Genomic DNA, 12077 nt, shown 5'->3' on the forward strand with positions numbered 1-12077 from the left:
TGCCATGGGTGATTTGGATATATTTGGTAGTGGAGGTAGGTTTGAGTTCTCACAAGGTGGGGTCACACAAGGCTATTGTATGAGTGGATTTGGTGGGTTGAAATCAGAACCTTCATATACAACTATATCTTCTATATTAAAGGAGGGATTGATGTTGAATTATGCAGGCAGATCTACTACATAAGCATTATTATTGATTTTCTTAAGTATTTTGAATGTTCCACCACTCTTAACATGCAGCTTCTTAATTGTTCCCCGCGGGAACCGTTTCGGACGAATTCGCACCATCACGGAGTCACCAACCTCAAAAGTTTTAAATCTTCATTTTAAATCCGCATATAGTTTGTAATCATTATTGCTCTTTTTAAATTTTCGTGCAATTTCTTTATGAAGTTCATGCAAATGTGATGCAAATGATAATGCAGACTCGAAAATCTTATACTTAAAACACATGGGTATAAGGTCTAGAGACTGTCTAGGTTTGAACCCGTATATAATTTCAGGACTTAGGCCAGTGGTTCGGTTAATAGAATTATTTTACGCAAACTCAGCAGTAGGCAAAATGGAATCCCAATCCTTAATGTGCTCGCCAACCAAAGATTGCAACAAGTTGCCCAAACTTCTATTGACTACCTCGGTCTGACCATCAGTCTATGGGTGAAAGGTAGTGGAAAATTACAATTTTATACCCATTTTCATCCAGAGGATTTTCCAAAAATAGCTAGTGAATTTCACATCCCGATCTGAAAAGATGGTTTTGGGTAAGCCATGCAAACGGACGACCTCGTTGAAATAGAGTTTGGCAATGTGAGAGGTGTCAGACGTTTTGGAGCAAAGTAAAAAATGAGCCATTTTGGTAAATCGATCTACAACAGCACAAATGGCGTCATTCCTTCGGATAGTTTTGGGTAGGCTTAGAATAAAATCCATGCTAACATCCTGCCAATGGCAACTAGGGGCAGACCGAGGAGTGTACAGACCTGTGTTTTATTTGCATTGCTTGGCCAGTTGGCAGGTGTGACACCGACTGACCAACCGACTGACATCTCTCTTCGGGCTGGGACAAAAGAAGCGATACTCCACAGCTTCGATAGTTTTGTCCCGGCCGAAGTGCCTAGCGAGGCCTCTAGCATGGAGTTCCCAGGAAAGAAATTTCTTAAGGGAGGTGCTAGGGATACAAAGCCTTTGGGCTTTGAAAAGATAACCATCCTCCAATAGGAAATCATCCACAAGACGCGTGCTGCCTGTGAACAAGAGAGATTAGGTCTCCTTGAAGTCGGGGCATTCCAAATAGTCGCTCTTTGTTTGGCCAAATCCCACGACTTTTGCTCTCATCTCAGTGGTAGTTATCATACGACGACTGAGAGCATCAGCAGTTTTATTCTCAACTCCCGCCTTATGTATGAGGGTATAAGTATACTCCTGAAGGAACTCTATCCAACGACCGTGGCATGCATTCAACTTCTTTTGGAGTTGATATAATGCAGAGCTTCGTGATCCGAGATTCTTGCGAGAGCAAGTAATGTTTCCAATACCAAAGAGATTGGATCACGGCGTAAAACTCTTTGTTGTACGTGGAATAACGCTGCCGAATATCATTTAGCTTTTCACTGAAATAGGCTACTAGGTGACCTTCTTGCGAGAGGACTCCAATTCCGACCCCAGAAGCATTGCAGGTTACTTCGAAGACTTTGGTGAAATTAGGAAGTCTCATCACTGGGGCTTCCACCATCTTTTTTTTTAATCTCATCAAAACCTCTGGTGGTTGCCGGGGTCAAGTGGAAATCACCATTCTTTAAGTAACCAGTGATAGGAGATACGATAGTGCTAAAGTTTCAAATGAATCTCCTATAGAAGGTGGCTTATCCATGGAAGCTGCGGACTTCTCAGATGTTATGAGGGACAGGACATTCAATAATGGCCATCACCTTTTAGGGGTCTGCATAAACCCCTTGGCTGAAACTATGAAGTCTAAAAAGATGACGCGATTTACAATGAAGGTACATTTCTTAGGATTGTCATAAAACTGCTCATTCCTTAAGACCTCACAAACTTGCCTTAAGTGGTCCAAGTGTTGGCTAATCGACTGACTGTAAATAAGAATATCGTCAAAGTAGACGGCGACAAACTTTCCATAAATGGGCGCAACACTTGTGTCATGATCCTCATAAAGGTACTCGGGGCGTTATTTAACCCAAAAGACATGACTAACCACTCGTAGAGACCATCCTTGGTCTTGAAGGCCATTTTCCACTCATCTCCGGGTCAGATCCGGATCTGTTGGTATTTACTTTTGAGATCAATTTTGGAGAATAGAGTGGCACCCGTCATCATATTGAGCATATCGTCCAGTCTTGGAATAGGGAAATGATATATGACCGTGATTTTATTGATAACACAGCTATCAACACATATTCTCCAAGATTCATCCTTCTTCGGAGTAAGAAGGGCCGGCACCGTGTAGGGACTAAGACTTTCCTTAATGAAACCTCGCTGCAGTAACTCATCTACTTGCTTCTTAAGCTCGGCATGTTCCGTGGGGTTCATGTGATAGTGGGGCAGATTAGGAAGGGAGGCTCCAGGGATGAAGTCTATAGCATGCTGAATGTCTCTAAGTGGGGGTAACTGATCTGGGAGATCATCAGGGAAGACATCAACATACTGTCCTAGAATGGGTTGGACTTCCTGAGGAATAGGTTCGTCAGATTCAGCGAGAATCTCACGACCCACTAAGGCGTATAGAGGTGCGCCTTGAGCAACCTCAGTGTCTAGAACCTTGGTGGTGTACTAAGTTCAGTCCTTTTTTGGATTTAATAGGGTTGGATTTTGAGTCATCTGTAACCTGGGGTTGCGATGGAAAAAACTTAATCTTTTAGCCCGCATGTTCAAACACGCAGGTGTTCGAACGCCCAAAAATGTGGACAGCGTTATCATAGATCCAGGGAGACCCAAAAGGATTTGTCCAGCATTCATAATCAGCACTTCACAGTTCACACCAAACATTCTCCTTATAGTCGGCAAAGGAGATAGGCACGATACTTCGTTCTTTCACCTCCAAGGCAGTGGAGTTTACCCACGCTATCTTATACGGGTTAGGGTGAGGAACAACAGAAAGACCCAACTTAGATACCATGCTGGAAGAAACAACCTTTATGCAGCTACCACTATCCACGATGACCTTACAGTTCTTATCTTTGATTTTGGTGTAGGTGTGGAAAATCGCGGTCCTACGGCAGTGGTCAGTGTGAGTCTGGTGTGATAGCGCACATCTCACCACGCAGATGGGAGAGGTATCCAGTTTCTGAAGGCAATAGAGGATTATAGTGTCGTCATCCTCCTCGAAGAACTTACCTTCATCCTCGACCTGGTGGATCTGATCAACCTTTTGCTCGAGATCGTCCTTAGTAATCTCCTCAATGATCGAGACCTTATAAGGACTGGAGCACTGAGAAGCGATATGCTCATACCCCTAGCATCGAAAACACTTGGTCCCGGAACTGGACCGAGGGGTATCCGGGGTGGAAGGTTTAGTCCTAAAATCAAATCAAGGTGCAGGAGGACCCGTGGGTGGTCGGGTTGTGCTCCCAGAAGTGGGTCTGGCAGCAGGAGTGTGAGGAGTGGAACTACCAAACGGTCTGTAGAAGGGCCTAGAGTCATGTGAACGGCTCGGGATGTCTCCCCTTTGCAGCGAATCAGAAAGTCATCGAAGGAGGTGATGTACTCCTTAACTGGTTTGTTGCCTTGAGTCAGCCTATTCCACCTATCCAATAATCGGGGAAGTACGAGGGAAGCAAGTACTTCTGCTTGAGTTCTCATTTCATGGATGGTCAATCAATGATGGGGTAATCGTTCTTAGCTTCCCTAAGGCTCTCCAACTTAGCCCAAAACTAACATGCCCTACCCGTGAGTTTCATCTCCGCAAAACTAACCTTTCTAGCCTTGGAGATATTATACCACTTAAAGAAATTGCCCATACTTTGACCCAGTCCAGCAAGAGCTGGGGATCAAGAGTGCCATCAAAGGTAGGAGCATCAACTTTAATATTTTTCATGAGTGGTATATCAGGATCATGACATGGGTCATGTCCAAGATGGAGAACTCGATGATTGGCACTATATTGCCTCTCATCCGGGTAAGTGTCATCCCCATACATAGAAGGTGGTCTAGATGGGGTGCAAGGGGTAGGATGCTCTCTTGCTCGCTCAAGTGTGTCAAATCGCTCAGTGGTGTCTCTATGAAGTTCGGCTTGGTTCTTTTTGAGTTGATGGCTAATATTGCTTATTTGACCTACCAACAAGTCTAAAGTCCTACCAAGTTGTTTCAGGCCCATTGGAGTTCACTACGGGACACCTACGGTGACTAGGATGCAAATGACAGCAAATAATATGAATAAAACACACTTATGATTCAAAATGAGTGCAGAAAAAAGTAAGGACAACAACCTATCAATTTCTAAATGAAACAAATGCAATAATGGAAAGAGTAACAAAGTAAAATGCTAAAAGAGAACTCTACGATGGATCCTAATACATGCAATAAGAGCATACCATGCTCTGATACAAGATGATATAGGACTACAATGTATTCAATAACTTGAAAAGAACTTGCACGATTTATTGATTATAATAATAAATATTAAAAATATTAGCAACTAAAATGACAAAATAAAACGTAAGAGCGGTCACTTCTTTTTAGGCTAAGTTGCACAATAAGAGTTTTGAATCATCAAAATAACATAGAAAATCATCAACATGCAAATATAACAGCTTTCAACGAAAATTCCTAATATAATAATAAGATTAGAAACAAATGAAGTGCACTCAATCCCTACGTTTACTAGCTCGGCAGAGTTAGGCGAACACGATCTTCATGACTAATGTCAAATCACAAGGAAGAGGGTTAGACTTTAAGAAATACAAGAAGAGGAAGATTAGAAGACCTTCGTCAAGGATCGGTTGTAATCCTTCACTGGGCGGTACCAAGTTGCTCTTCAATAGCCTCTACCAAGGTGTCCAAGATGCGCTCACTCTTCTGTGGGATGAGGGAGGGGGCGGGTAGGAGAGAGGAGAGGGGCTTTGATTTGATCCCAATAGGAGAAGCTTTATTTTTGGAAAGAAATTAATATGTGGGGCATGGGGGGTTCGGCCAAGTAGAGAGGGCGGGGTGCTTGAGACTAGGTGCAATGTATCTTAGGTTAAGACAATAATTAATCAATCAATTTCGGTTTAAATTAATTGATTTAATTAAAGAACCTTTCCCAAAATAGGATTAATGGAATAGGAGGATTTAATTAATTAATGCAGATTTGGATTAATTGATTCAATTAAGCTTCTTTCCAAAAATAAGATCAAGGCCTTAGGAAAGAATAGGGAATTAAATTTGAATTATTTCCAATTCAAATTCTTTCCAAAAATCAATTGGGATAAATTAGGAAAGTGGGGATTTAGGAAATAATTCAAAGAGGGGAAGAGGGGTGGGGGGCCGGCGGCTTGATGAAGAGGGTGGGCTGGTGGTTGTGGTGGTGGTGGGGCATCGAGAGGAAGGAGGTGGGGACGGTGGGAAGAAGGGGCCGGAGGTTCAAGCGTCGAGTGGAGCTTTGGGCCGTGGGAGGGAGAGAGGAAGGTGGAGCCGGCGGTGGAGGGGAAAAAAAACAAGATAGATAATAAAACCATGAACCCGACTCGTCAAGGTTGGTGGGTGATGCGCAATTCTCCATCTCCTAGGGATCTCACTCCAAACTCTGAAGCTCTAAAGAGAACTCAAACAAAGAGAAGAAAAATTTGTAATCAATCATTCATTCATTAGCTTTAACAGGAGAACACTAGGGCTATAAATAGCCTCGTACAAAGACTCAAAAAAACAAAAGGACTACAATGTCCCTAGGGCTTACATATGACTTCCATTAATAAAAGGGTACAACGGGAAACTAATAAAGCAAATACAATATGACATCATAAATAAGAAAATACATAAAACAATTCAGAAATACAATGACTCAATCATGATCGTAGATCGACGGCCACGTCTCTGATAGACTCTCCACAATCTGATGTCCCCATCAGTTAGGCATTCCCATCACGCTTAGTCACGTCTCTGATAGACTCTCCACAATCTGATGTCCCCATCAGTCAGGCATTCCCATCACGCTTAGAAAATGTCCATCATTAGAGATATTGGGGCCAGAGTCCTTTACCTCATCACGCCAAAAAAAATAAAACATATAGGCCTTCATTACATGAATTATAGAATATAAAATTTCTCTACCACGTTGAAACAACATGAACGAATGCATATTTTGCATTTTTCTTCCGTGTTAGAGCAACACACATATGTACTAAATTTTAAGTTTTCATGTTATAGCCTGCACACTGATAGCTTGCTTTTTGCTTTTTTTTTTTTTTTTTTTTTTTTTAGTTTTTTAAAATTGAAGGGTTTTTTGTTTTCTCTAGTTTTTTAAAATTGAAGGGAGAGAGAGAGTTTATAGAGATAAGAGAGCTTCTTTATCTAGAGATAAAGAGAGGAAGGTAGGTGGAAAGAGGAGAGCAGAATGGTCGAGAGAGAAGATGAGAAAGAGAAAGACTTAAGAGTGGTGTAGCAAGAGAAAGATATGAAGAGAGAGAATGACTTAGAGGTGGAGAAAGAGGGTGGGGCCGGCATTGTTGGGGTCATGAGTGGTTTGGAATAGGTTGAGGTTGGAAAAGGGTTGAGATGTACAGTTTCATAGAGAAAGAGAGAAGAGGGTCGGTTGGTCGGCTTGTTAGGGGTTAGTGGCTGGTTTCGTCAGGCATGGTGAGGCTGGGGAGCTCGGTTGGGTGAAGGAGGGAGGTGAGTCGGAGCTGGGGTTCTCGGTGTATTTGTAGAGAAGTGAGGAGGAAGAAGAGTTTGTTGGTCCTAGGAGAATGGAGAGGTAGAGTGGAGTGAGCTAGGGAGTGCGAGCTGTGCGTTGAGAGGAGACAGTTTATGTGAGCAGGCGAGTGTTGTGTAAGCAGGCTGATCAATGAGGGAGAAATTCCTCTCCTTTTTTTTTCTTGTAAAGGGGTCAGATGGGTTTGGCTGTAAGACTGGAAGAGGCATGCGACAGATGGGGCATGAGTACAAGGTGCCAAATTGGCACAGGATATAGGGATGGGGATTTTTTTTTCTTTTTTAATAAAATTAATAATTAAGAAAAAAAAGTCGATATAAAGAGAAAATAAATGTGAATAGATTCCTAGTGGAATTTCTCGTTTCTTATGTGTCTCGAAATAAGTTTTGTCACCTCGCATTCATGTAAATCGGGCAATATGGGTGTCAGTACTAATATTTTCATTGCAGGTTTATTAGAAATGACCTTTCTTTATTAGATTTAAATGAGAAGCTGACTCTTAAGAAGACACAATGGAGCGTGTAGCCGACCCCACGTAGTGGGATAAAGGCTTGATGTTTTTGTTGTTGTTGTTGTTGATTTTATGAGTTTCCAATTCCTCTGACTCCTCAGTATTGTTTGTTTTTACTTCAGTATCATTAGTTTACATTTAAAGAAAGTAAGCTGTTAAAGTAATTTGTGACTTATAATTTGTTCCTTTGAAAATGAGCATCTAACATCACTTATGGAATAGAAGGGAAATTTTAAACATCTCTGACAACATGTGGCAGTATGCTAGATTGGTAAGGGGCACCAGGTGCTTTACGTGAAATATTAATCCAATATTAAGGTGTTGGATGTGTTATATGAGCAATTTTGTGTGTTATTCTAGTAAATATTGCTTGAGCAAATTTACAGCTTTAGAAGTCATTAGTTGAAATAATCTGGTTAATTGATTTTTCTTGTAATATTGGATGACCACTAGTCTTGTATGCATCTTCAGGAATTCGTGTTATACGTTTTTAGCATCAGACCATCACCCCCTACAAATTTTGTTAAACATCTTGAGCACATTTTCTTCTTCTTTTTAACAGGTTATGATTGCGCTTCAGCAAAACTGATCATGCACTTTTTCCTAATGTGTGTCAGCTTAAATGTTTACAGTACTCTTTTCTTTTGGCTTCTATTGATTTTATTATTGTTGAAATGTCTAGAGCAAGCATTGAACATCCCTTTTCAAATGCATTGCTCATTTTGTGATTTTGCTATGTGGATCTACAGATAAATTTGGAGCAGCTTTGGCACTTGTTAAATCGGACATAGGGGGTAACATAACAGTAAGTACTAATTATCAAATTGATTACTCGTAAACTCACTAGGAATTGCTTTAGGCTTCATTTGGGACGGCTTTCTTACTGTTTTATAATACAACTTTTTAGTACATAATTTTTTAATATAAGAAATTTTTGTACTTAAAAGTTATTTTAGAAAGTAGTAAAAAAGCCGTTCCAAATGAAACCTTATATGATTGCTATTTTTCTTTTTAAATCTTTTTAGTTTATGGAATGTATGGTTGAAACTAAAGAGAACTTGTGCAGATTTTGATTATATATCTTTGGCCCAATCTTTCTTTTTCTTTTTTTTAAGTGGTTTTTTTGTTGCAGCAACATTTGATCATTATTTTATGATGATAAATAGGGGTGTCAATTCGGTCAACGGGTCGGGTTCGGGTCGAACCCAGAACTGTTCGGGTCAACCCGACCCATTTTTTTAAAAGCTTGTCATGTTTCCGGACCCGAACACAACCCGACACGAATGACCCGAAGTTGACCTAAAATTGCTAGTTTTCGGGTCAAAAATCGGGTTAATCTTCAATTTTCGTGTCAAAATCGGGTAAAAAACGGGTCAATCTCGGGTTTCCAAGTCAAATAGGAGTTTTCGTGTCAATTTCGGGTCATTTTTTTGTTGCTGGGTCAACTCGAACCTGACCCAATTTTTAAAACGGGTTGATTTGTTGAACCCGACCCGTTTCGGGTCCGGGTTGACCTAACCCGGATTTTTCCGGGTCGGGTTCGGGTCGTGTTTCGGGTCGTGTCAAAAATTGACACCCCTAATGATAAAATATGTTTTAATTTTTTGCCAAACGTTCTCTTGCAGAGACTTGAGAACAAATATAATACTGATCCCTCAAAATTCAAATATCTCTACACTTTTGTTCAAGTAGAAGTTGAGACCAAAACAGCCAAGTCTTCATCAAGCTGCACTAATGGCCTTCTGTGGCTTACGAGGTTCAGCATCCCCGCTCTCTTTTTTTATTTCTATGGAATTGCAAAGCCTAAATCTGTTTTAGCAAATGCCTTTCTATAGAGCAATGGATTTCTTGGTGGAACTATTTCGTGACTTACTTGAGCATCCTGACTGGGCCATGTCACAAGCCTGCTCTGATTCTTACAACAAGACTCTCAAAAAGTGGCATGGTTGGCTAGCAAGTTCAGCCTTTACGGTAACTCCATCATTCTCTTTTAAATTGAGCTGGTTATAAAAATAAACACTTAGTTGATCATCAATAGATAAGACTAAACCATGAGTTACACCATCAATCATACTTTAAAATTTACTTTGCTTGTATATCCCTCAAACTCCTGGGAAAATTCTATAAGATGGTGGTTAGACATGCAATGCTTTATGGTATAGAATGTTGGCCATTAAAAGAGAAGCATAATATTAAGTTAAGTGTTGCAGAGATTAGGATGCTCAGGTGGATGAGTGGCTTTACTCTTAGAGACAGGATACGAAATGATCATATACGTGAAAAGGTTGGAGTAGCTCCAGTGGAAGATAAGATTAGAGAGTCTCCTTAGATGGTTTGGTCACATAAAACAGCGGCCTCCGATGACCCGATTAGGAAAGTAGCTGTATTAGATTTGACTTACGTTAAGAAGGGTAAATGTAAACATAAAAAGAATTGGTTAGAAAATATTAGAAATAACATTTCTTTATTAGATTTGAATGAGCATTTAACTTTTAACATTGGGTGCGAACATACCAGCACTAGTGCATCGGAGAGAGTAGTACTGGGATGGGTGACCTCCTGGGAAGTCCTCGTGTTGCAGCCTTTAAAAAAAAAAAAAAAACTTTTAACATGGCACAATGGAGAAAAAGGATTCATGTAGCCGACCCCACATAGTGGGATACAAGCTTGATGTTGTTGTTGTTTTTGTATGGATACGCATCTACTCCCCATTCTGATTATCAAACCATAAACATAATAAAAATGGTTTTATGTTTATAGTGAAGAATGTTGTTAACTCGATATTTGGACTTACCTTAACTACTACAGGATAGTTGACCTTAAATTATAGGGTCACCAATAGGAGAAATTATTCTGTGTGGAGACCGGACACATAACACCATTCGGAGACCAACCAAAATGTGTCACGTCAACGGTACTGTGCCGCGGTACCAAGCATAGGGGTGATGTGGCGCATTTTGGTTAATCTCCGGACGACGTTCGGCGTCCGCACAAAATAATTAATCCACCAATGCCAAGTCAGGGCTAAGTCAACTCTAGGGGTAGGTCCTAGCTAGACTACGGTTGATGAGGTTTGGTCTCGGTTAGGCTAAGCTGACCTAGTCACCTAGATTAAGGCTCAAGATTCCAAATAAGCTCATCAGAGTTTAATTTCAGTTGATGATCTGATAGGGTAACAAGCTCAACTACACTAATTTCAAAGCCATTTCTTACTTCCTGCTGACATGTTGAGGTTGATTTCAAGTTAAACACCTGCCCATAAAAAAAGAAAAAAATAAATAAAATTCCATGTATCATTCATGGTCAGCATAATATGTAAGGACCAGTGCAATTAAAAGCAAATTTAGAAATTTTTCTGCAGGTTTCCATTAAAGAATAAACTTACTGGTTTACTCAACAAATTACAGGTCGCCATGAAGCTCGCTCCTGATAGGAAGAAGTTCATGGAGGTTATTGGAGGCAGTGGAGACCTCAATGCTGATATAGAGAAATTCTGCTCAACTTTTGCTCCTCTGCTTGCAGAAATACACAAGTTTCTGGTAACATTCTATAGCTTTGCTTGTCCATTACTGTTTGTGCAGAATAATTAGCTGTGGTTTTCTTCTTCTGCAGGCTAGTTGTGGCCTTGATGACATGAAGGCTTCTTAATTACAGAACATCTATCGATTTAATTCTAATAAAAATTTTGTGATGGCGTGAGCTAAGTTGAACTAAGCACCTTATATTTGAGAAATCAGTTTATGCGTACCTGCAAATTGTTGCAATAAGAAACTATTTTGAATTTTCTGTCATATAATGGAAGTTATTGCACATCTGTTTGTGCTGTAATTTTCTTCTTCCCCACGGCTGATCCAGGATATATTCCAGTTCTAGCTTAGTCTCCATTGTCCCCTGTTCTAGCTTAGGTTTCGTTTGGGATGGCTTTCTTACTACTTCTTAAAGCAACTTTCTAGTAAAATTTTTTAAATTTTTACTAAAAATTGTTTTAAGAAGCAATAAGAAAGCCGTCCCAAAGGAAGCCTTAGGCTGATTTGGGACTAAAAGCTGCTTTAAAAAACATTAAGAAAGTCTTCGTTTGGGATCAGTGGCGGAACCATATAATGCTTAGTGGGGGGGGTGTCCCCTGTTCTAGCTTAGGTTTCGTTTTGGATGGCTTTCTTACTGCTTCTTAAAACAACTTTTTGATAAAAATTTCTAATTTTTTAAATAGCAATAAGAAAGCCGTCCCAAACTAAACTGTCTTAAAGCAACTTTCTAGTACCAAAAAAATTAATTTTTATATTAGAAAGTTGCTTTAAGAAGCATTAAGAAAGCCGTCCCAAATAAAACCTTAGGCTTCATTTGGGAAGATTTTTTGTTGCTTCTTAAAGCAGCTTTCTATTATAAAAATTAATTTTTTGTAGTAGAAAGCTGCTTTAAGAAGCATCAAGAAAGCCGTCCCAAATGAAGCCTTAGGTTTCGTTTGGGACAGCTTTTTTCCTGCTTTTTGAAGCAGCCTTTTAGTATAAAAATTAAACTTTTTGTACTAGAAAGCTGCTTCAAAAAGTAATAAAAAAACCGTCCCAAACGAAGCATCAGTCTCCTCGAATTTAGTAAGTTGATGGATAGTCGGTGCTCCTGAATTTTCATATTAACAAATTCTTCTCCTTCTCTTTGGTGTCGTTGTGGTGCACGAAATATTTCTCTTCTAATTACTAATTT

General features: G+C 40.0%; 1 protein-coding gene across 1 annotated transcript in view; it reads left to right on the top strand.

The window, feature by feature from the left end:
• Positions 1 to 11217, top strand: part of LOC110102966 (glycolipid transfer protein 1) — a 17756-nt gene extending 6539 nt beyond the window's left edge. The window contains exons 2-6 of the mRNA XM_028700291.1: positions 8126 to 8181; positions 9002 to 9132; positions 9212 to 9347; positions 10784 to 10915; positions 10989 to 11217. Of these exons, the coding sequence (XP_028556124.1) occupies positions 8126 to 8181; positions 9002 to 9132; positions 9212 to 9347; positions 10784 to 10915; positions 10989 to 11024 (491 nt within the window). The 3' untranslated portion in view covers positions 11025 to 11217. The remainder of the gene's footprint in view (positions 1 to 8125; positions 8182 to 9001; positions 9133 to 9211; positions 9348 to 10783; positions 10916 to 10988) is intronic.
• The last annotated feature ends 860 nt before the right edge of the window (positions 11218 to 12077 follow it).

Source organism: Dendrobium catenatum, unplaced genomic scaffold (genome assembly GCF_001605985.2).
Source record: "Dendrobium catenatum unplaced genomic scaffold, ASM160598v2 fragScaff_scaffold_1482, whole genome shotgun sequence".
Lineage (NCBI taxonomy): Eukaryota > Viridiplantae > Streptophyta > Magnoliopsida > Asparagales > Orchidaceae > Dendrobium > Dendrobium catenatum.